At 38.4% G+C, this 24,564-nt stretch overlaps 3 protein-coding genes and 1 long non-coding RNA gene across 9 annotated transcripts; 2 read left to right on the forward strand and 2 right to left on the reverse strand.

Annotated features, from left to right (window-relative positions):
* Nucleotides 1–3,683: 3,683 nt before the first annotated feature.
* Nucleotides 3,684–10,801, reverse strand: LOC131334212 (AUGMIN subunit 7-like). The gene is made up of 9 exons (XM_058369129.1): nucleotides 10,442–10,801; nucleotides 10,268–10,353; nucleotides 9,595–9,656; nucleotides 7,641–7,732; nucleotides 7,245–7,370; nucleotides 6,023–6,113; nucleotides 5,088–5,195; nucleotides 4,503–4,601; nucleotides 3,684–4,094 (listed from the first exon to the last, which is right to left on the reverse strand). Exons 1-9 carry the CDS (start codon nucleotides 10,573–10,575, stop codon nucleotides 3,897–3,899), a joined length of 996 nt encoding a protein of 331 aa, XP_058225112.1. The 5' UTR covers nucleotides 10,576–10,801; the 3' UTR covers nucleotides 3,684–3,896.
* A 1,511-nt stretch (nucleotides 10,802–12,312) lies between these two features.
* LOC131334213 (B3 domain-containing protein Os04g0386900-like) lies at nucleotides 12,313–18,136 on the forward strand. 4 transcript variants are annotated; one of them, XM_058369131.1, is made up of 3 exons: nucleotides 12,313–12,485; nucleotides 16,912–17,145; nucleotides 17,604–18,136. In XM_058369131.1, exons 2-3 carry the CDS (start codon nucleotides 17,014–17,016, stop codon nucleotides 17,907–17,909), a joined length of 438 nt encoding a protein of 145 aa, XP_058225114.1. In that variant the 5' UTR covers nucleotides 12,313–12,485; nucleotides 16,912–17,013; the 3' UTR covers nucleotides 17,910–18,136. The 4 variants fall into 4 exon arrangements, with proteins under 4 accessions (XP_058225114.1, XP_058225115.1, XP_058225113.1 ...); XM_058369132.1 differs by lacking the exon at nucleotides 12,313–12,485 and adding an exon at nucleotides 14,801–14,981; XM_058369130.1 differs by lacking the exon at nucleotides 12,313–12,485 and adding an exon at nucleotides 14,801–14,981 and having other exon boundaries at nucleotides 16,966–17,145.
* Nucleotides 13,648–14,778, reverse strand: LOC131334214 (uncharacterized). Its single transcript, XR_009202082.1, has 2 exons — nucleotides 14,575–14,778; nucleotides 13,648–14,352 (listed from the first exon to the last, which is right to left on the reverse strand). It is a non-coding gene; the product is annotated as an uncharacterized LOC131334214 (long non-coding RNA).
* Nucleotides 18,137–20,650: 2,514 nt separating the features above from the next.
* On the forward strand, nucleotides 20,651–23,944 carry LOC131334215 (B3 domain-containing protein Os04g0386900-like). Of its 3 annotated transcripts, none has more exons than XM_058369136.1 (3): nucleotides 20,651–20,768; nucleotides 22,865–23,050; nucleotides 23,519–23,944. In XM_058369136.1, exons 2-3 carry the CDS (start codon nucleotides 22,865–22,867, stop codon nucleotides 23,822–23,824), a joined length of 492 nt encoding a protein of 163 aa, XP_058225119.1. In that variant the 5' UTR covers nucleotides 20,651–20,768; the 3' UTR covers nucleotides 23,825–23,944. The 3 variants fall into 3 exon arrangements, with proteins under 3 accessions (XP_058225119.1, XP_058225117.1, XP_058225118.1); XM_058369134.1 differs by having other exon boundaries at nucleotides 20,652–20,768; nucleotides 22,811–23,050; XM_058369135.1 differs by having other exon boundaries at nucleotides 20,670–20,768; nucleotides 22,830–23,050.
* The last annotated feature ends 620 nt before the right edge of the window (nucleotides 23,945–24,564 follow it).

Here is a 24,564-nt window from a genome sequence, read left to right on the forward strand (position 1 = left end):
AAACAGAGATGTTTCAAGTCACATTATACTGTCGTTGTCCTTAAGATGATATTTGCCTCTGTCCTTAAGATGATATTCGCCCCCACCCATTCAAGAGAATCTTGTGTGCATTAAGTTAAGGCGAAGCCGCCTCTAAGATAAAATGAAGTCCAGTTTCGAATTGTTGCCTAACTGCGTTATGCACTAACGAAGAAAGACTCGAATACCTTCGGATTTTGCGAGCCCGATAAGAATAAATTTAGGAGATAATTCTAGAGAGAAATAACAATAAGATTGTTTTGATTATCTCTCACACTCAATTGGTAGAACCCCTTGCCCTTATATCGGCATAAATCGTGACTTTGGTCAAAGATTGCGCATCTCTTTGATTAATCCAGAACGATTTTTCGTGAGAAGAAAATTGGGAGCGATAAAAAAGAAGAAGATATTATTGATATTGCCTTTAAAACACTAATTAAAATTAGATATTTGTAAATTTGAAATTTACCCAGCAATTAGGAACTTCATAAGGACAATCTTAGTCGCTATGCTCAATTTCAGAGAAATTTATTTAATTGAATGATATTTGATATTTGATAAATGTGGTGAATTATTTATGAATGTTGACGATTTAAAATAAGTAGAATTTTTATATGAAATTATATTAACCGCTTGTACTTGGATTCACCCCGTGCATAAAAAGGGCTCTACGAATTTTGAAAAAGTCCTTATCGGTATCAGATTAACCTTCTTTTTTTTTTTGTAGGAATCTATAAACACAAAAGAGACAACAAAAATAATAGACAATAAAAATAGGACGAAGAAAGTATTTTAAAAATAATTAACAGTTTGAATCATTTTTGTGAGATTCGAGATATACTCTGCAAAAAAATAAAAAACTCATAAATTTGAAACGGGAACCAAACAAGGTAATGAAGGTACAAGAGAGAGGAGTTGGAATGGATGGTAAGGTGCCAAAACGGCTACGTTTGGATATGTAGCACGTGGCTTGCGCAGCACCCTCCCATGAATCCGATAAAAAGGGGAAAAAATTTAGTGCCGAGCGGGTACACGTGATGTCCGTTCGCGCATCTAATCCGTTCATTTCGTGTTTGAACGACTCAGATTTAGAAAGAGAAAGAGGAGAGAGAAAGTGTTAGAATGAAAGGAGAGAGAGAGTTTCAATCCGAGCTATCCAAAAGTGAATCGGACAACTCAGATGCACCGAGCAGGTACCATGTCCGCAATACCCGCTCCGCACTTAAAAATTCCTCGATAAAAAGGGTCCCCCTCTGACTCTTTGACTTGTCTCTCTCGGTTGTGAATTTTTCTAATTTCTAGCCGTTGGGACAGAAGGCAGAGAGACAGATCAAGAAACGAGAAAAGAGACAGAATCAAGAGATCAACAGAATGCCGTCTTTGGAAGAAAACATCGATTTCGTCAAGGAGTTGATTGAAGAGGCGAAAAAATGGAGTGAGATGATCGATGGGATCCACCGTTTTGACGGTCGAGATGAAGAAACTCGTAGATCATCTGAGGAAGAGCGTCCTTGATCCCAAGATGCCTCAGGATCAAATAGAAGCCAGGAGGCGGCAGATTCATAATGGAAAGACGACTATCAAACTTCTGGGCCTCTTTGAGGAAAACAGGAAGCAACGTTTGGCTCTTGTTCGGAAGACACTTGACGGTCTGATTCCCAGAGGTGTCGCCACTTCGTACCTTACCGAGGGCCAGCGACAGTTCGAAGAGATCAAGAAACTCGTTCGAAGGATTTTCTGTCTATTCGATACCCTGCTGATCTATGTAAGGGTAATTTTTTTTTCCTTAGTATTTCCATAGGTAGAGAAGCAGGGTATCGAATAGACAGGTCATCCCTTCAAACGATACTGAATCAGTTAGTAACTGAGCTTGGCTTTTCTGCTGCCAAATCCTCCGAAAACCCAACCAAGGTAAATAAATAGCTACTGAATGAAGTTTTTTTTTTTATCCAGGAAGGGAAGAAGAATCAAATAATTCCAGGGTCAAAAGAAAGCCTCTTGGACAGCATAGCTGAGATCCATTATGTGGATTTTGGTTTAAAGTCAGCTGGAGCGTACATCAGCGAAGGAGATGTAATTGAAAGACTCTCCAAAAGCCTAGCGGCAAAGGGCTTCTGGAATTTGCTTTGTTCTTCATGGAACTCCAAGGCAATGGTGTGATACCAGAAGAGTTTGGATCAAAGACGAAAAGGAGAAAATGCTCAAGCTGCTTAAGTTGGGAGCTCAGACAAGTGGTGGGAAACTGCTTTATATGCGAGAGATTTTATTTTGCTGATAAGCCTCCGAACCTGCAGATGCATTTTGAAGTAATAGAAAAATTGGAAGTGAGTTGATGGCTCCATGAATGGTCATAGGCTCATAGCTACAGGGCATATTGAAGACAGCAGATGTACTCCTATGATACTTGCAACCTGTAAATCGTTGGCGGATAGTATTGGTTCTTAGAGCATCCACAATGTAATGCTAATCAAAACTAAAAAATTGCTAAAGTTAGCAATACTTGTTTAAAAAAGTGCTCACATTGTAATAATCAAACTTAGCAATTTCTTGGCAACTCATCAAATTTGGGCATTTGGATAATCATAGGGAAATGATATTAGCACTCTAAAAATTGATGCAAACACTTCAAAAAACAAAGAAAAATGGCTTTGGAGTTACACAGGTTTTGGAGTGTCTGCATCAAATTTTGGAGTGCCAATATCATTTCCCTAATCAAAACTAGCAACTTTTTACTAATAACCAAATTTATTGGATCTCACATCTTTCAAAAAAGTACAACCATTATGGAAAAGTGAGTTTCACTCTCTATAAAATAAATGCTTTATTGGTAAGTGCAATTCACTCTCCACTTTAGCAAGTAGTTATGTATTTAACAATATTGATCACTTTATGAATTTTAAAAAATGCTCTTCCCTGTTTCGCGTGGCGTAGATGACGAAGATGACGTGTCGGATACCGGTGACGTGTCCAATTCCGGCGTCGGAGATGAAATTCCAAGACGATTGCCTTCACCGGGGGCGGAGAAGGAGGAAGAAGATACAAGAAGATGGAGTTTCTCGCGCGAGGTTTCTCCAGTGACATGGAACAGCGGCGTATACTCCCACTCTGGCAATTGAAGGTGAAGAAGGTCTTGTCTGTCCATCAATGTCACGGAGTCTGCGAGAATCGAGGGCTAGGACTGGTGTCTACGTGGAGAGATCTTCACCGTCGATATCGTATGATGAATTTTCTATAAAGTTGGTTGAATCTGGACTGTCGCATGGGTTTAACAGGTGATTCTGAACTGGTGGATGCAAATCTGGACCCTCTGATGAGAATCAAAATTTTGTTGTGCAATTTTACTGAAAAATGCGGTCATATGATTGAGATTCTGGTAGTTGATGTACTAGTATTTCTCTTTTGTTGGTGATCATACCCATATTTCCATTTGCTTGCATGACATTTTAAAAAAATCACGTGAGCTATTTGCTAGGTTTTGAGTTAGAGTCCTGATCATCAACGAGTTGCTCGGCTCCATTATGACCGCTAACTCCTACTAACATTCTACCGTCTGGCAAAAGGGAAGTATTTTTTTTCTTTTCTTTATTGCTGTATAATACATGCTGAATACAACCTGAAGCAATTTGATATACTGGAGCTGAAGTTGAAAAATCAAGCAATTCCTTAAAAGCCAATTGGTTTTTGAATTCAGATGCATACTGTATTGCTCTAATTACGATAGATTACACAATTCATGAACTAGAGAGCAAAAAGATAGTGTAGAGATCTCAATCCACTCGATCACCAATTGACAAACCGCATACATTTTGATTTTCAATGGGTTCCCATAAGGCGAGTTTTGGTTTGGGTAATTTCTATCTGCTGGTTTGAGATTTGCATCAGAGATTCACTTCCTTGCCTTGCTCTCGAGCAATAGATGCAGATAGAATCCCAAGATCACGATTCAAGAAGGTTAATGCAGACTCACACTCTGAGATTATTCTTGCAACGGAAGAGGGCTCACTAGTAATTGTTTCAGATGAACCAACCGTCACTGCTGCATGTGCATCCCGAAGATTCCTCAAGTTTCCTAGAAACTGCAAACCATGCAGAACCATAAGGATGCATCGTAAATTGAAAGCGCGACAATTCAGTTTATGTTGAGTGAACTCTCTTCAGAAACTACAAGAGTGAACCTCCGTAAGTGATGGAATAGATGAAAAATGCAACACAGAAATTTAAACCAGCATCAGTTGCAACTTGCACTTAGCTAGTGGGCATGACGATATAATGGCAATTTCTCCATCACGATCGTATTTGCAGGAAAAGCTGAACATGAAAGAGTTGACAATGCCAATGTGTACACGAAAACATCCCAAACCGGGACCAGAGTTCAAATCTTCCAAGGAGCTAAAACAGCAGTTTCAGCTTCTAAGACTTGAGCACTGCCTAGCTGGCAAGGGGAACTAGTACTAGAAAGAATTTAGCACTGACTACCGAGTTACCTTCAAAAGCATCTTGTATGCCTCCAACAAGCGATTAGCAGCTGGACCAAACCCATGAAGCTGTGGTACCTCCATCATGTGTGTCCATGGTCGAATTTCCTGTGGTAGCAAAAATTAAATCAACTTTCCAAATTATGGTAGTTTTATATGCATAAGACAAGATTACATGCCTGTGCACACCAATAGTACTCTGGCACCCCACACACCACATGAGCATATGTGCTCATGCACAGAATCACATGGTTCATTGTAGAAAAACAGGTCCCCCAACAAAGGTTCTTAAGCATCAAGTACATGTTAAAATCTACATGAAATTGGAATTTTTTCGCAAAGAAGTTGTGTCAGGAACTTATAGTAAAAGATTGAGCACAATTCCCATGTAAAACTTCTAAGGCAGGCAATGCATCTTACTGCCTACCGGCTACCGACAAGCATCAGCTTGTTATTTAATTGAGACATGAAAGTATGAAGGATTACAATTCATAACTCTGATAGTAGCAAAATCTGTGCACCAAAAAGAGAGTAGCAAAATCCCCAAGTTGCACAAGCTTTGAACAATAAAATGAAGGCAAGAGCAAGTACCACCTTGGTGTAAATCGTATTGAAGGATCTTGCAGTTTCTAAGAACGATTCCAAATGCTCACGTAATTTTGCTTCTACCTCCGCATAATCCTCATCTGGGTTGTAAGCATGCTACAAACCAAAAAGAATCAGTAATGAAAGACAACTAAACAGATGCTTCTTATTTCAAGCACATCCACACTGAGAGAGAGAGAGAGAGAGAGAGAGAGGGAGAGGGAGAGAGAGAAATATACTAGAACACAAACTGATCACAACCATTAGAAATCTGCAACAAGGATAATCTAAACATTACTATTCTTTGGTGTGCTCTGTTTGCTGATTAGTCACTAGTTTATCCGATTTAAACATTCTGGTCTTCTGAAATTAGTTTTCAGCAAAAGGATGAGTACATTAAGATGAAAATATATTCAATTCCAAAAAAAATCCTTTTCCTGAGGCTACTCTAAGATCTTAAAGCTATCTTCGAAGGTTTATTCTTTTTGTTTGGGCGTTACCAAAAGAAAAAGGCATGCAAGAAGCTCAAGACACAACCCTGGTGCCAACAATGATAAGGCTTATATAAAATAGGAGACTACAAACTTATTAGTCAACACTCCTTACACTTGACTCTCCGTCCTAGAAGGCTAGAAGGTTTAAAGAGATTAGTTTCTAAGATATTGCAATTATGTTTATGATATGAAATGTGCAGAAGCTTCAAGACATCAAAGTTTTCAAATTAAAAAATATACAACTGCATACCCTAGTCTAGAAACCGAAAATCATTACATTCACTCATTGGATAAGCTATTTACTTCTATAACCACTTCCAGGTAAGGTTGCTGAGAATATGAAATAAGGTGAAACCAGTCAAGACACAAACTAACTGCAGTTATACATAAATAGAAATGATAAAAGAATAATAGGCAAGCAAAATCACAGCTTGAGGATTTGGCACAAACCTTTGATGCCAAGTCACCGACCATCTCTTGCAGATTCAAGAATCTATTTGACTGCTCTGCAAGCTGTTTTTCCAAATCAGAAATGGCAGGCCTGCAAATGAACTTCGATTAACGGAACAGAGGGTCACTACATCTGGTGAAAACAAATGTTAAGAATCTATGCGAGTATTGCATGCAAGGGAAAAATCTACACCAGCAAACATGTTAAGGTAAGACCGTAAGAGCAAAACTGCTACAAGGGGGTTATGGTAAGGGTACTGGGTAAAGATGTCGAGAACGGGTAGTTCTTAAGCATCCCGTGCCCCAGGTTGTGAGTTACATACTTACATATGCATAATTAGAAGTGAATACAAATTCGACATGCCTGCGAATGTTCAAAAACTCATGTCATGCACATCCATATTTTACTTGAAGGTCTAGTGTGGGTACTTAATACTCATACACATCTAGAGAAGCCGGTGACATATTCAAGACACATTTAGTGTGATTCTAAGCTTCTACATCCAAAATGATATTTGAGAAAACATAGAGATTTGTTTAGAATTTATACAATTATCTCTATGCTTCACTTTTCAAACAAGTGATTTTTCTCTTGTTTGCTTAAAAAAACATGGATGCAACCCCCAACACCCAATACTTGTACCCACGTGGACATAATTTCCAAGATGCTACCTGCCAAAAGATTCCTACGAGTCACACTGTGCTTAGCACGAATTTGCTAGTTTCGGTCAATTTGAAGTCAACTACTCACATAGATACATCTATTGCATACTTCCGTTTTTCTGTATGTGTCTTCTAACAATACTAGCAAACCTCAAGAGACAAACATTTCCGGAGGAATTAGTGATCACAATACAAAATCACTATGTTCTCCGGACATTTATAAGTGCAAGGCTACATCTAATCCAACAAACAGCCCAGCTGTAAACATTAGAACATAAAATGAGCCCTGGCAACATATTGTACTTGCACAAAATCCTGCAGCAAACAAACTGCACTTAACCCCTACATCTAAGGTACCACCAACTACACTACTAAATAGCTTCAGTGGATGAGTGACCACTGACCCGTTTTTAACACAAATAGAAGCTACCAGATGCCCATCAATGGTAACCTAAAACCCCCAAAGGATGTGGAGAACCTAAATTTCGCAAGTAATACCGCTTAGTATTGATGAAGTCCCTGATCATAATAATCAGAAAAAGGAAAAAAAAATTCTTACAATGGATATATCGATTGAATCTGCACATCTGCAGGAAACAACTTGCACTCTTCGGAAAAAATCTGAGCTTGTCTTTCAGAGATGGCATCTATTAGTTGTATGTCCCGTGTTACCTGCTCATCAACACTTCAGGGGAGGAAGAACAACAACAACCACCAGGTAAGTTGTACAACAGGAAACCAAACTAAACACTGAAAAAGCCAATACTCAATAGTAAGATGTACAGTAAACAAGGATTCATTAATATGATTTGGAAAAGAGCCCTTTTGGAGCAGAAATCTGAGATCAAAACACTATGTATGGATGGTATGGCTCTTAGCATTTTATCTCACAAATGCCACCACACAAGAAAAGAGACAAGAGAGAAAGAGAGAGCAATAAATAAATAATCACTACCTCCATTCAGGATTATCAGCATAGATGCTTGCCTCTACAAGATCTACAATAACCTGAAGCATTTCAGTTCGATCTTCGTAGCTTCCTCTTCCCTGCAACAAAAACATTGAGCAGTCGTTATCTCCCAAACACCAGAAAGTTTTGAAAGCTCAACCTAATCTGCAAGGCACAGTTACGGATTTCCTATCTTCCATTTCTACCTCATATATTTGAAAGAATGTGATCCAAATTGTGGAGGATAAGAACTCAAAGCAGGTCCAACATTAGCATAGCATGCAAGTTGAACAAGAATAAAACCACAACAATTTGTGTAGTTTAACCACACTTCCAAAACAGGATGAATAAACATTTTGATCACATGCAGAAGAGATAGGTAGCTTCTAGGAATCTAGTGCAATCATTCTAATGCATACAAAGTAAAAGTACCTAAAGAAAAGGTCCAAAAAAAATTAGAAATAAAAGGTATGCCCCCCACTCACCGAAGTAAATTAAACTACTCAAGGAAGGGAGCACTAAACAAGAAGAAAGAAGATAAAATAGCATGAAGCCTAATGGGTATTCTTCTTCAGAAATACAAGAGGAAATTTGTGGGGATATCTTGATCATGGAGTGTTTGATTTATATTAGGCTTTCACTAGTGAATTAACTAGACGTAAAAGCCTTTAGATTTATGCAAGAAATCATAAAAGGGAAGAAAAATCCACTTTTTATGGAAATTAAGAAGGGAATATCCACTTGATATTGTTGATTGCTACCATAAGCATAGTAAGGGCCGGCCCAAGGGATTTGGATACCCAAGGCTAAATTGTGGAATGGTGCCCTACGTATTTTTAGAATTAAACAACAATGATAGAAATGTTTCTTTATATTACTACTTTAGACTTTATAATGCATGTTAATTGCTTTGTCACCAACGGCTAAAGTGGTTGGCTTGAATTCTACTTGGGGAAAAAACATTTCAAAAGAAAAAGCTGCCCATAAGACTCGAACTCAAACACTCCACACGGACTAAAATCAACTTACCACTACCACTGAGCTAGCAAAGACATTTATGATATAAAATGAACAAATAATATATATACTAATTTACAAATAATTTTGGAGTGCCCTAAAATTTGAATTTTTTTGGATGCCCGATGAGCCGGCCCTCAGCATAGTTTGAGAATAACTCTTAACAAATTACTAGAAGCACAGATACTTAAAAGAAGGCGGAAAGCAGGCGACGTGTCTGTGCCCAACACATCACTCCTCGGACAATGGACACAAGTCTGATACTCTTTTTTTGTGTGCATAATTAGAAAATAAAATCCTCAATCTGGATACGTGTCTGACACTCTTTATGCAACGTGTACGACACTTCGTTGGCGTCTATGACTAAGAAATAAATATGCGATCAACACTTGCTAACATGTCACTATCCAATATATCGAACTTTGACATATCCCTAAGATATACAATGTAGGAAAAGTAGTAATGCTTACAATTTATCAGATTGAATTCAATAGGAATTTGTTAAGGATTTCTAAAGATTCTCAACCATGTCCGTCTCTTATTTTGTAAGGATTTCTTAAGTCCCATGTTAACTAGATTCTTCATAACTCATTGTATCGTATCCATTTGATAATTTGGTACGTATATGCATAGTAACATATATACATAACAATATTCTTAGATATATATATGATCGAATGTATCATCAACATGTCCATATCCTACATTTTAGAGAAATAACATATCTGGGTGTCCGTGTAGTGTCTCGTGTCTTTATCCGTGCTTCTTAAACAAATTAAGACCCCAAATGTAGGCTAAGTGTTACGTAGCTTGCCATAACTAAAACTAAAAGAGCAATAGCAAAAATATGTCTTACACATTGAACAAAACAAGTATACTTGGAGTCACGGATGTCAGTCAAGTCCAACATAGTGACAAATTAACAAAGAATAGGACAACTCACTTGAATTGCTTCTATCTCGATAGTCATGGTGATACCCAAAAACTTTGCAATCTCAGCTAAATCTGTACACAAAAAAAGAAGTGCTTCCTGTAACGAACTCATAAAATTTACTTAAAACGGTAAACAAAGCAACAATACTTAACATAGATAATCAGGATTCAGGCTAATGGTTATGCATCTCCAAAGAGTATAAATCCAAGTTGTCCCCGCAATACCTAAAGGCAAAGAGTGCATAGATTCTGGACGAAGGAACAAAGTCTTAAGTAATCACCTAATCAGACAACCTAACTGAAATGCATGATTGCAGATCCTACTGATCGTTCACGGAGAAACATAGTCTAAAGTAAGTAGCTCATAATTCCTATACACAGCATAAGCTCCTAATAGGTTGGCCTGATAGTTAAGGTTTGGAACATAGGGCGTGCTCTGTCTCGTATTCAAAACCTCTCTCAGGTCCTATCAATTCTTGTGGGACCCACTCCATACGAGACTTTGCCCCGGCTTTAATCCGGCTTCATGTTAGTGGACGGTGGTATTTTGTCCCATGGATTAGTCATGGTGCACGTAATTTAAAACGAATATGAATCACACAGACACATATGAATGTACAGCATTTGATGCATATATAATTTAATAAAAATGAATCGAATTAAAAATGAATACGTCTAATTACATTGGATACGGGCGGTCTCTTCGTCCCGATCCATGCCGTCCCCTTGCAGATTTTGCTGAGAGAATGGAGACTTGTCACCTAACAGCCTACAAATCAGGCAACGATAACGAGAATGAGTGCAAATTTTAGGCGGAGAAAGTTTCTAGAGAGAAAGAGAGAGGGAGGGAGGTATACTTGAAGAAGAGCCATTCGAGAAGGGCGTAACGCTCCATGCCGGCGAAGAGAAGGGACTGCGCGGGAGCATTGGCTCTCGGGTAGTTCAGCATCGCCAATTTCTTCTGTATCTCTTCCATTTGCTTCGCCGCCATTAGATTTCGCTATTCTTTCTACAGGAATCGAAGCTCGGATGAGAGAGAGAGAGAGAGAGAGAGAGAACAACCGAAAATATATTTGATCTTTGTTTGAGCGCAACTGGTGAAATTTCGAAATATAGAACAAAGACGGCAATTGTCCAGTACGGTGGAGTCAAAAAAGTAAGAGGCAACTCATTGGGAGCTGCTATTTGCACACACTTTTTACTTCCAGCGCACTAGAATTAGGAATTAAGTAGGATTGATTACATTAACGAAATTACTCTTTTTTTAGTGTAATCTTAGCAAAGTCACTGTAAAAATATTCATCTCCTATCTCTTTTGAATTTTTTTTTTATCACCGAACTATTCCAACTATATCTCTTACTAAAATTGTTGCATTGAATGCTAAACTATAGATCGATGAGGAGTAAATATCAAATAATTTTTTTGTGCTTCCATACATGTACAAATTTTTTTAAAAATGGGTTTTAATTTAGTATGCATTTATCTTTATAATTAAAAATTGGGTTTAGTTTAGTATGGAACTATGGATGAAGCCATTTTTATAAAGATAAAAATGTATCTCAATAACATGGTTAATTAGTGTTGGATTTTCACATATTGTCGAGTATTTTACATACAAAGTAAACACTTTTAATTATTGAACCAAAAAATTATTCAGCGTCCGAGATCCTTTTACCACTATACATAATGTGATAAAGCTCAGGACAGCATCGTCATGTGGACGTGATCCTCCGGACCACTCCACCACTACACATATATTATCATGAGGTCCAAATTAAGGGCCCGATTGGATGCCGTATGTATTTTGGGTGTATTATTTATAAAGGGGATAAGATAGTAACGGGTATTAGTTAAGAAGGGAGGGTCCACCTGGATGTGACATTTATGGAGAGGGGATAAAATAATACTTGGTTTGGATGGAGGATAAATTTGAGGTATAAAGAAGGGTGTATGATTTAAAAAGCTGGCAAATGACTTTTTTGCCCTTGTGCAGTATTAAAATAGAAAATTCATTAAATTAAATATATAATTGCAAAATTCAATAAAAATTAATTACTTTATCATAATAAAGTAATAATAATTTAGTTTACTAATAATTAATTATCGTAATAATTTTAAAAGTTTAAAACTTGTTTAAAACTTATTTTTAAGTACTTTTTAATTAATTTTTACGATTTAATTATGTGTCCGTTTTAATTTGGCACATACTCTGTTTTTTTTTTTTCCACTCTCTTGGAGGCTGGAGCATGAGCATAACTACTGAGTAGTGCTATTGGTACCGACGGTACCATAGGGAAAATGTACCGACGGCCACCGGACGGCCGTCTCCGGCCACCGGACGGCCGATCCGAGCCGTCCAAAAATTTTAAAAAATAAAACCGAGTGGGCCTATGCGGGAATCAATGGCATCCGAGGTGTGTAGAGTACTTGATCCGAGCACCCCTTTTTCGTGTATATACACGTATATACAAATATACACGAAAAATGGGTGCTCGGATCAAGTACCCTACACACCTCGGATGCCATTGATTCTCGCGTAGGCCCACTCGATTTTATTTTTTAAAATTTTTGGACGGCTCGGATCGGCCGTCCGGTGGCCGGAGACGGCCGTCCGGCGGCCGTCGGTACATTTTCCCTATGGTACCCATCGGTACCAATAGGATTTCTGATAACTACTCAGCCACATGTGCACAAGTATTTTTACCTCTCCTCTTTACTTTTTACACCGTCTCCCAGACTCCCACTTTCCCGGATTTTACAGAGAGAGAGACGGACAAAACAAGATGAAGAAAAAGCAGCAGTTGCTGCTACACCCATCGATCGTCACTCCCATCTATCGCCACTCCCTCCGATCGTCTATCTCTTTCCGATCGGTACAGAACTCACCCCTAATTGGACAGGTACGTTTCTCTCTCTACATATGCATACATATTTTGTGTGTTTTTGTGGTGTGATCTGCTCTTCTTCTTCTTCGTTGTCTTTGTTAGCAGAGAGAGAGAGAGAGAGAGAGAGAGAGCCGTTGGGGAGGGGTGTTTCGGTAAAAAATCAGGCGTATACACCCGGATTAGTTATTGCTACCTGGGAGGGTAGCAATAATTTATGGCTGTTGGTGGTGTATCAGTGAAGCAGGGGATTAGCTAATACAGGAGAAAAAAGGAATGCCAAACGGTGTAAAATCAGTCCCATCAACCCTTATCCGGGTGTATTGTGTAATACACCCATCATATACATCATCCAATCGAGCCTAGGTAATGGTCACAGAGGAGATGTCAACAGATATTCCTTTCAAATAGATAAGATGTTACTTTGTCCACTAAAGGATTTCGGGGAGGAGAGTTCAACAGATATTGGGTAGATCAAAGCTAATGCAAGTACACATGGATACAAATGTCATTACTCAGTTGGAAACTGAAGTTGCCACAAAATGAAGAAAATTTCATAATTTCACATATTTGGTGCTGGTAATGGCAATTGAGGTTAAATAGATGCGGATAGATAGAAATAATGCATGGCAGAACCTTGACTATGCCATTTTCACATTTAAAAGGAGAAGCAAATAGTCTAAATTTTTAGACTATAACAAACTTTGTTTCAAAATTGTGTCCTTGAGATTAGGCATCAGATTTTCTTTTGCATTTTATCTGAAACCCCCATCCAGTAAGGAAGGAGCTCTCTGAAGCTCATCACACATATGTGTTTAGCCAAATGCTCTATATATGTAGCTGAACCAGTACTATCACAACACCATATTTCTCCTTATATAATTATTCGAAGCAATTATTAAACTTAAGCTATTTCCACAACATCATTCTATTTCTAGGATTGTTCCTTAACTTTGCTAATGTAAGATTCATGAATCTTGATTGTTTTCAGCTCCATTTTTTGCCTGTACTTCCGGAACCTTGCTGCTTCTATTTTTCCAATGCTTTCCCTTTTTTACTTCCTATTCCAGTCAATCCTATCTATGAATGTTATGAACCAGATCATACACGAGTCTATTTAGCTTTGAGGGTATTCAAAATATTCAATCCAGCAATAGAAAGGTAATGCAAATTAGAGAATTTTTCTTTAATGACGAACACAAATTAGAGAAGGAATGGGCATACAGTTTGAGGTATGTTGGTTTTTCCCTTTTCAGAACCAAAATAACAAAATCACTGAGGCATACAGTTCGGCGATTAAATTGTGCCATGTTTTCACAAGCATGGTAATCGATATTTTAAGTTGCTTCATTTTATGAGAACATTTGTTTATAACTTTGCTGCTACAAAAACTACCCTAGTCATCAGAATTTTGTCTTTAGCCTTTAAATTTATAGTCATCACTGAACAGAAAAGATATTTGCTGAAAAAATAGAGAGCTGTGTGCCTCCACATCTGCTGCTACAACCCAAAATTCCTGATTTGCAAATCTTTATGTAGGGCCTTTTGGCCCAACGACATGTGGAGTGCACTTAGGTGTCAGGAGTACGAATGTCAGGAGTTCAACTTTAACAAAAACCGACTTTCGCCGTTGAAGCAAACATAAATCTTTATGTGTGTGGTCTTGTTCTACGGAAGTGGAAGTTGTCATCGAAGATATTCGCAGCAAAGTTGATTGGTTCAGAATTTGTGATTTTCTTTTCATTTGTAGATTGGCGAATGTAGTTGCACACACTTTGCCAACTTCAGGTTTGCGAGGTTGTGGTATCCGTACATGGGAAGCTATAGCTCTGATTGGTTAGTGGATCCTCCGTGGAACCATAATCGTTGCTTTAATGTCCTGCTCCTTTTTATCAATGGAAGTTTCATACCGCGCGCACACAAAAAAATAAAAATAAAAATAAAGTCCACAGGAAATCGCGACAAAATAGAAACCTAAAAAATGCATTTAATCCTCCCAGCCTCAATAAATCCAAATAGTGAAGTTGAAATTTCACACTTTTTGCACACGCAGTGCGTTTCCCCAGCTCCTAGTACAGCTAATAAAAGGAAGAAGAGGGAGACTCACCGACATGAGTCGAGACTGAGATGTGAAATCGCCTTCTTATTTTCGGATTGAGATTGCCCTCGCCCTTCGGACTGAGTCATTTCACATGCCGACAGCGCACTGAGATCGCCAGGCCGCCGTCGCAGCCTCACAATTCTTACTCGACTCCAGAACGTCGCCGTGTCGGTCTCGGTCCAAGAGCCTCTGTTTGTATTTCTCAGCTGCTAAACCGACGCGGTGAGTTCTTGGACCGAGACCGACGCGGTGAGTTCTGGAGTCGAGTAAGAATTGTGAGGCTGCGACGGCGGCCCGGCGATCTCAGTGCGCTGTCGGCTGTCGGCATGTGAAATGACTCAGTCCGAAGGGCGAGGGCAATCTCAATCCGAAAATAAGAAGGCGATTTCGCATCTCAGTCTCAACTCATGTCGGTGAGTCTCCCTCTTCTTCCTTTTATTAGCTGTACTAGGAGCTAGGGAAACGCACTGCGTGTGCAAAAAGTGTGAAATTTCAACTTCACTATTTGGATTTATTAAGGCTGGGAGGATTAAATGCATTTTTTAGGTTTCTATTTTGTCGCGATTTCCTATGGACTTTATTTTTATTTTTTTGTGTGCGCGCGGTATGAAACTTCCATTGATAAAAAGGAGCAGGACATTAAAGCAACGATTATGGTTCCACGGAGGATCCACTAACCAATCAGAGCTATAGCTTCCCATGTACGGATACCACAACCTCGCAAACTTGAAGTTGGCAAAGTGTGTGCAACTACATTCGCCAATCTACAAATGAAAAGAAAATCACAAATTCTGAACCGATCAACTTCGCTGCGAATATCTTTGATGACGACTTCCACTTCCGTAGAACAAGACCACACACATAAAGATTTATGTTGGCTTCAACGGCGAAAGTCGGTTTTTGTTAAAGTTGAACTTCTGACATTCTTACTCCTGACACTTAAGTGCACTCCTGATGTCGTTGGGCCAAAAGGCCTTACATAAAGATTTGCAAATCAGGAATTTTGGGTTGTAGCAGCAGATGTGGAGGCTTTGCACACAGGTCTCTATTTTTTAGCAAATATCTTTTCTGTTCAGTGATGACTATAAATTTAAAGCCTAAAGACAAAATTCTGATGACTAGGGTAGTTTTTGTAGCAGCAAAGTTATAAACAAATGTTCTCATAAAATGAAGCAACTTAAAATATCGATTACCATGCTTGTGAAAACATGGCACAATTTAAGTGCCGAACTGTATGCCTCAGGGATTTCGTTATTTTGGTTCTGAAAAGGGAAAAACCAACATACCTCAAACTGTATGCCCATTCCTTCTCTAATTTGTGTTCGTCATTAAAGAAAAATTCTCTAATTTGCATTACCTTTCTATTGCTGGATTGAATATTTTGAATACCCTCAAAGCTAAATAGACTCGTGTATGATCTGGTTCATAATATTCATAGATAGGATTGACCGGAATAGGAAGCATTGGAAAAATAGAAGCAGCAAGGTTCCGGAAGTACAGGCAAAAAATGGAGCTGAAAACAATCAAGATTCATGAATCTTACATTAGCAAAGTTAAGGAACAATCCTAGAAATAGAATGATGTTGTGGAAGTAGCTTAACTTTAATAACTGCTTCGAATAATTATGTAAGGAGAAATATGGTGTTGTGATAGTACTGGTTCGGCTACATATATAGAGCATTTGGCTAAACACATATGTGTGATGAGCTTCAGAGAGCTCCTTCCTTACTGGATGGGGTTTCAGATAAGATGCAAAAGAAAATCTGATGCGTAATCTCAAGGACACAATTTTGAAACAAAGTTTGTTATAGTCTAAAAATTTAGACTGTTTGCTTCTCATTTTAAATGTGAAAATGGCATAGTCAAGGTTCTGCCGTGCATTATTTCTATCTATTTAACCTCAATTGCCCATTACCAGCACCAAATATGTGAAATTATGAAATTTTCTTCATTTTGTGGCAACTTCAGTTTCCAACTGAGTAATGACATTTGTATCCATGTGTACTTGCATTAGCTTTGATCTACCCAATATCTGTTGAACTCTCCTCCCCAAACTCCTTGAGTGGACAAAGTAACATCTTATCTATTTGAAAGGAATATCTGTTGACATCTCCTCTGTGGCAGATTGGTTCTCCAACTCCACTCTTTTTTCTTTTTCTTTTTTTGTGGGTGGAGGTTGGGGAGAGGGGGGGTGACCGGGTGAGTATGTAGAATGCATAGAGTACATTTCAAAGTGGACTACAATACGAACATCTACATGTACAGATTAAGCCTTTTCTTCTGCTCTCATTATCATTATTTATGAATGTGCCTATTTACATTGGATTGCTTCTCATTTTCCAGCTTACGTCAAATGCATCCAGAATAGCTTTCGGATTTTTTTTATACCTTCTCTAGACGGAGCAAGGTGCAGGTATTCCAAGCAACGAAGTTGAAAATAACCAGATGGAGAATCCGCAGGCCTCACCCATATCGAACTCTAGAAAGTCTGAAATTAAAGAAGATGAATTTTGGCCACTTTCTGAGAAGCCATACTTCAGTATTGTTCTTTCCCAGAGTCAGCTCAATGGTCATTTGGTAATTACTTTCCTCTACTTGAATTTCTATGAATTTAATGTCAGGGAGACCTGGTTGGTTGATATGGTGCCCTTGATCATAACTTGTCACATACTCCATTTATTCATCCTATTTGATTTAATGCACTAAAACCCACTGCTTAACGTCATGCTCAAATTTTTTGGACATATGCATCATGAAGTTTTGTTTTTTTTTCCTAAAAGAAATTGACGAGTACTTCTATACAAAAGGCATCTAGACAGGCACTACATGTGAGGCAGGGTGAGGGAATTCATTAACCATTTAGGAGAAGTGATGACATGCCTTGCAAGCACTTTTTATGTCATTTAAATGGGAAGCCACTACTTAAATTATAAGGCAAGCAACTAGGCAGTACCCTTCTATCGCGCCCAGGTTCGATAGTATGTTACTTTAATGTTTTGCTAATTGATAGTCGAAGCTTTTATTTGACCTGTCAGTCCCTTCCAGTCAAAATTGGCCGGGCCCTGCCTTCCAGTTCTGTCCCTTTGATTCTGAGTTGTTGCGGCAAGAACTGGGACATGGTTTATCTTGGAGAGCGTTCGCAAGGAAAGCTCAACTCTGGATGGAAAACATTTGCTCGTGATAATAATCTGAAGGTTGGGGATGCTTGTGTTTTTGAACTCATGGAGTCCGGCAGCGATGTCATAAGGTTCAGAGTTCAAATCCTCAGAGGTGACTTCCCACCTGAATTGGAGGAGCGGGTTAATGGTGAGACTTCATACACTCCTATTGTCCTTGATTAGGATTACCTGTTCGTTCTGCAGATTGTTGGTCTTTTGAGAAGATTGTTGTATGAAGGAACTTGTATCAATCAAGTAGTTGAAATAAGAACAGATCTTCGTACTTTGTAGACCAGTGTTGTCATGTTACACGGATGAGGTGTAACACTCGTCCTGTTTGATCTGCTTTTGGCATGTATGGATACTTTGATCACCTGTCATAGTGTGGGGGAGCCGAAGTTTTTGTTGTACTCTCTGCTTAGAAACTAGTACTATATTTGACTAGAGGATATGAACACAGATGCATCAGAGCTAACTTGGACACTGATGTGTTAGAAAACCATCACATGTGAGTAAGCTCTACATCTAGCGTGTGAGACTCATGCGCATCATACGGTTTTAGACATGTCAATGTCCGGCATGGTTGTTAAGACCTACAATACGGGATATGTATAATACGATTTGTATCGTCTCCTTTCAAAATTTATATTTATCGCACTTCTTATCATTTTTGTATGCAACTCCTACAATACGATGACATATACTACGATATACTATGATTTTAGGATTCCGAGTTGGTATTTATCTTTTGAAAGAAAGTCATACTCGGAGTATCATATTTTAAGAAGTGAAACCTGGAACACATTCTAAATCGTTTGATCCAACTATGGTTTAGTATAATTTTCTTGCCCATCTTTCTCGGTCACGGGGCAGGGGTACTGCTCTAGTCTGGTTTTAAGTAACAACCTTTGTTAATTAACCTATAAAAGAGGAATCTCTCGCCAAATCGAGGAAAACAAGTTCAAGATCTTCAAATATCTTGCTTGCAATGCTAAAAAGAGGTGTGAACGTCATTAGAATAATGAAAACATAAGCTCCATTTGTTTCAATGTAAAATGTTTTATAATGTAAAATTTTTTTTATGTAAAATATTTTTTCAGAAAACAAACTTTAAACTTTTATTTTTCAGTGTTTAGTTGGCACTTGAAAATATTTTCAGAAATCAACAAAAATAATGTAAAGAGAGAGATGAGGAGCTTAAACGGTGGAGAGATATGAGATTATTGGAATTGAACGTGAGTCAGGATTGACGATCGAGAAAATTGAGTAGTGAGAATTGCAGTAGAAGGCAATGGGTTCATCTCGGAAAATAACTTGCGAAAATTTTAAGTGTAAGTCATTTTCATCCAATTGAAGGAAAATATTTTAAATGTAAAATGTTTTCCTCATTTTTTACACAACAAAACACCAGAAAATAGGTAAAATATTTTATCAGAAAATATTTTATGTCCAAACAAACGGAGTCTTAATTAAATAATGGATCAAGTTTCTTTGCAGTCCCATTTTAAGTTTCGCATCGCGCGATTGGTCATTAGGTGGTTCACCTCAGGTACACTTTAATGATCGAAATTGTTCATTTGATAGTGTTCGTTGAAAACATTAATCATGCTAAAAATAATTACAGTATGAACCAAATATGGATCAATACTGGATCGATATCGGATCTAAAATGTGTTTATTGTTATATAAATTGGATTTGGAGGGCTTGATCTAGTATGCTCGAATCCATTTTCATAAATATAAATGCATTCCCATCAGATATTGATCAGAAAGATTTTGTACATCAACTTTACTTAATGAATATTATTTACTAAATTAAAATGATCTTGGGGTGAGTTTTTCCTAAATTTTTTGTCTAGTATTTTTTGTCTTTCCGTAACTTTGACATTGTAGACAAAAGATAAACAGCTTTATGGTATTTTTCCGTCTTTAGTGTGTGTGTATGTGCGGGTGTGTATATATATATAATTTTTAGACATATCTCGTCGAGACGAATGAATAATATAGAAAATAAACGTGAATTTAACCAAAATTTAGAATAACAAATAAAAATGCCGAAAATTTAGGAAAAACATGAGCCAACAAAGGACCAACTCCTTGGTAGAGGAATCAAAATTTTCCGCACAGATATTCTCTGTAGTGGTGTATTTTTACTAAAAGAGACTCGCACAATCTAACAACTCAAAACACCTTAACGACTTCAAAACACCTTGGAACGACTCACACCAATTTATTTGTACCTGTGCATTTTACTTTTAAAAAAACTCACCCAATCTAACAATTCATAGTCCCACCAATTTTTGGGACAAGGGTCCTAACCAATTAAATTCCCAATCAATTCGGTCTAGTTTGGACCTGTCGTAAGCCCTTTTCCTGGCCCGCAATAATAATTGAAACCATTCATTTTTTAGAGTTCATTGAGAATATTGGTCATGCCAAAAATCAAGTTGATCGGATATCGTTTGATATAATTTTGAAGTTTGGGGAAAAAAAGTGTTCAACAGCGGATTACAACCCATTCGACACAATTATCCAAAGATAAAATGCATTTCGATATCATATCAAACGATATCCGATTAACGTTATTTTTGGCGTGGCCAATGCTCTCGATGAGCTCTTAAAAATGATTCCGATCATTGTTACGGGCCCAAAAAAGACCTACAATGGATCCAAACTGGACCGAACTGGTTGAGAGTCTAACTGGTCGGAACCCTTGCCCCAATATTTGGGTATAGAGGATCTCGGGTGGGTCCAAGAATCCTGCTTCTCAATTAAAATTGCACTTGCTACTTACGCTCCACGTGTATGTATATGTGAGAGATTGTATAAGTCATTGTGTTTAAATTATTGTGTGAATATATTTTTGCACTAATAAATGTTTTCAGCAGCTGAAAAGCAAGTCAGCAAAGCTGGAGGGTTTAGTGGCAGCTGAAAAGTTAAAGAAATACAAACAGACATTCCTCCACAGCTGAACAGACTCGTGTCTTCTTCACTCAGCTCAGACCGAAGGATCTCGCATCTCACCCTGTTCTTCTCAACTCGGTGAGTCTCCCTCCTCGTCCTTGATCGAATTCTAGAATGTGGGACAAACTCAATGCACGTGCAAATAAGTAACAATATAGTATATGCGAAATTGCAACTTCACTGTTAGATTTGCTGAGCAAAAAAAATGATATGCGCACAATCATCCGAACACAATTCTTCACATACACGTGGGTCCCACGCGTTAAGCGTGTGTGGGACCCATGATAATGCGAGAAGTTGTGTTTGGTGATCCAAAGCCGGCCTTGAATTTTCGGAGGTTTAAAGCAAAAATATAAGATATAAAAAAGTACGAGGGTTCCGGAGGCCTAAATCGGCCGTAGCACGAGCTTTAGTTCAGGACTGGCTTCGGATGGTTGTGCACCTGGATCTTTGTTTACTGAGGGTAGGATTAAGCGCATTTTTAGGGCTGTGTGTTTTTGTTGCGATTTCCCATCGACGTACTTAATCCTCTATAAAGATATGCAACTCAGGAACTTTGATTGTGGCAGCGGATGCGGTTGGTGGCTTTGAGCACATGTTCTATATTTTCTAAGATAATGTTCACTAGGCAGTGGATAATGGCCCTCGTTCCGGACCCAAAAAACATGATCCGAATCTTTCACTGTTTAGAGATTAATGTGAACAACGACTTTCAAAAGAAAAAATCGAGACGATTGGGCATTGGTAGCGCACCGATCGAATCACATAACTTTGCTGTGCATTTTTTTAAAGTGAATTGGCTGTTCATGGACTGGAATAGAAACGTGATTTGGTTACTGAGTTTCCGATGTCCGGCTGAATTCATTTTTTACGGAGCTACTGTTTTCAAGGTTTACAAGTGAACGGTTCAGATTATATGTTCGAGCTCGAGACATGGCCTGAACCTACTAAAGCACAATAGCCTGCTGTGAATGAGGGTTTCAATGCATTTTTTACAAATATCAATACACTTTCACAAATATTGATGAGCTTTTTGTCCATTGGGCTTTGATCAGGATTTTCCAACTTTTAAAGCCTAAAGCAAAAAATGTAATGGTTAGGGACTATTTTGGAACAACCTTGAAGGCTCGTGAAACTTTTGTTTTAACCTTTTTTTGAATCTTTGTATTTCCGGATTGAACTTTTCCTGCCACTATAAATTCGGGATTGAATATTTCGAATACCCTCGAAGTTAAAATAGACTCGTGTATGATCGGTCCATGAAATTCAAGTGTAGGATTGACCGTAATAGGAATTAGAAAGGAGACAGAATTTGGCAAATAGAAGCAGAAAGGTTGCCAAAGTACAGGCAAAAAATTGGAGCAGAAAACAATCAAGATCAGAGCGAAACTCGACTCGCCCTATATAATCCATTATGGTATTGTTTGTAATAATCCTGTAATAAGTAGAATGATGTTTGTGAAGGTAGCTTGTATTGATATTGTTTTGGAATAACTCTGTAAGTAGAACTATCGTGTTGTGATATAGTACTTGCTTAGCTGTTTATATGGAGAATCTGCCTAATCACATATATACGATGCACTTTGATCTTTCCTTATTGGAGGGAGTTCCAGATAATAAGATGCAATAGAAAATCTGATGCCCAATTCTTAATGACACAATTTTTAAACAGTGTTTAGTGTACTCTAATTTTAGAATCTCAACTAACCCATCTCCATATCTTCATTTTGGAGAACCCAAACTCAAGACACTCCAACCCGTCCAATTGGGGTCTCCATTTTGGAGACTCAATTCTCATTCTCCCTACACGGAGACTCTCTCGCCAAATGAAGACCCATCTCCATTTCTCCTTTTCCCCTAAATCACCTCTCCTCCCACAATTCGTTCGTTGGATGAAGGTACAAGTTATCTAATGGAAAGGGTTATCTGTTGTCATCTCCTTTGCAACCACTACCTCAACCATATGCAGAATGCAGAAAGGAATTTCCTGGTGTACTACTGTTACAAGCTTCAACGTGTATACATTAGCAGATTAAGTTTTTCCTTCCGCTCCTAATATTGTGATTGATGAGTGTGCCTATTTTGAATTGGATTGCTTCTCATTTTCCATGCTTTCGCAGTTACGTGGTATTCATCCAGAATAGCTTTGGGATTATTTTATATCCCATTTCTAGATGGAGCCATTGGCAGGTATTCCGGTCAATGAAGTTGAAGATAACCAGGTGGAGAATCCGCAGGCCACACCCACATCAAACTCTGGAAAGTCTGAACTTAAAAAGGATGAATTTTGGCCGCTTTCAGGGAAGCCATATTTCAGTGTTGTTCTTTGCAAAAGTCACCTCAAGCCTAGATATCAGTTGGTAATTACTTTTCTCCACTTGGATTTCTATAAATTTAGTGTCAGGGAGTCCTAGTTGCTTGATATGGTGAACTTGATGATAAATTGTCACATACTCCGTTGATTCTTTCCATTTGATTCAATCCTTCGAAAGCCCAATGGTTAATGTCTTGCTCAAAAATTTCGGACGTATCCATCATGTCTTATTGTTTCCAAAAAAAAAAAATTGACAAGTACTTCTATACAAAGTAACAAAAGGCATCTAGACAGGCACTACATGTGAGGCAGGGTGAGGAAATAAGTTCATAACCATTTAGGAGAAGTAATGAAATGCCTTGCAAGCACTTGTTGTGTCATTTAAATGGGAAGCCGCTACTTTCATTATAAGGAATACTATTAGGGAGTACCCTTTTATTTCGTGCCTAGGATGTATAGTATGTTACCTTTATTATTTTTGCTAATTGATAGAAGCTTTTATTTGACCTGTCAGGTTCTTCCAGGCAAAATTTGCCAGGCCCTGCCTGACGGTTGTGTCCCTGTGGTTCTGACTTATTGCGGCAAGAACTGGGGCATGATGTATCTTGGATGTGGAGATCAAAAAAAGTTCGACAGCACATGGAAATCATTTGTGCATGATAATGATCTGGAGATTGGGGATGCTTGCGTATTTGAACTCGTGGAGTCCAACATCGATATCATCAGGTTCAGAGTTCAGATTCTTAGGGGTGACTTCCCAGCTGAATTGGAGGAACGGGTTAATGGTGAGACTTCAAGCACTCCTATTATCCTTGATTAGGATTACCCGTTTGTTCTGCAGATTGTTGGTATTTTGAGGAGATTGTTGTATAAAGGAACTCGTACCAATCAAAGTAGTTGAAATACCCACAGATCTTTTGTGACTAGTGTTGTCGCATTACATGGATGAGGTGCATGGCTAAACTACTCTTCCTGTTTGATCTGCTTTGGGCATGTATGGATACTCTGTTGACCTGTCAGACTACGGGGCGAGCTGCAGTGTTTGTTGCAACTCTCTGCTTTTAGAAACTACATTTGACAATTTTTGTGTATCTTCAAGTATTTTGGAAGCAAATACTTTTCCCGCTCGGTGAATCGGGAAGAAGGTGCCCCAGCTTCTACTACATATTGTTTGTGTGCCTGTGTGTTTTGGTATTCGGAGGTGGGAATAACTTTAGCGCAAGGGGTTATTTTTTTGTGATGTACAAGAATTGGGACAATATTTCAGAGGCTGCCGTGCCTAATAAGTCACGAGAAGCTCCCTCGATCCGTTCTCATTAGAGGCTGCCGTGCCTAATAATTTGCTCGGTGGTCCCTATACGATGAATGACTCGCACAGGCGAGATGGGACCCAAGTTTTGGACCCTATGTTCATATGGATCCTTTGTTAGGATTTTTCCTGTGAGGATCTTGTGAGGGTTTTGCCGTTGGCTTGACAACACACCAATAAGGAGATCTAATGGTCCACAATAGCCTTCTTTTATTTCTCAAGCAAAACGGGGCTGTTTCACAGCAAAAAAA

The sequence above is a fragment of the Rhododendron vialii genome, chromosome 7a, assembly GCF_030253575.1.
Source record: "Rhododendron vialii isolate Sample 1 chromosome 7a, ASM3025357v1".
In the NCBI taxonomy this organism is placed as follows: Eukaryota; Viridiplantae; Streptophyta; class Magnoliopsida; order Ericales; family Ericaceae; genus Rhododendron; species Rhododendron vialii.

Bases quoted from the DNA above. Each gene is read 5' to 3' on its own strand.
- LOC131334212 (XM_058369129.1), bottom strand. From the start codon at position 10,575: ATGGCGGCGAAGCAAATGGAAGAGATACAGAAGAAATTGGCGATGCTG. The intron at 6,114-7,244 runs GTAAGAATTTTT...GTTCATTTGCAG, and splicing joins ATTCAATCGATATATCCATT to GCCTGCCATTTCTGATTTGG. The intron at 4,602-5,087 runs GTGGTACTTGCT...TTGCTACCACAG, and splicing joins TCAATACGATTTACACCAAG to GAAATTCGACCATGGACACA.
- LOC131334213 (XM_058369130.1), top strand. The intron at 17,146-17,603 runs GTAATTACTTTC...TTGACCTGTCAG, and splicing joins GTCAGCTCAATGGTCATTTG to TCCCTTCCAGTCAAAATTGG.
- LOC131334215 (XM_058369136.1), top strand. From the start codon at position 22,865: ATGGAGCCATTGGCAGGTATTCCGGTCAATGAAGTTGAAGATAACCAG. The intron at 23,051-23,518 runs GTAATTACTTTT...TTGACCTGTCAG, and splicing joins TCAAGCCTAGATATCAGTTG to GTTCTTCCAGGCAAAATTTG.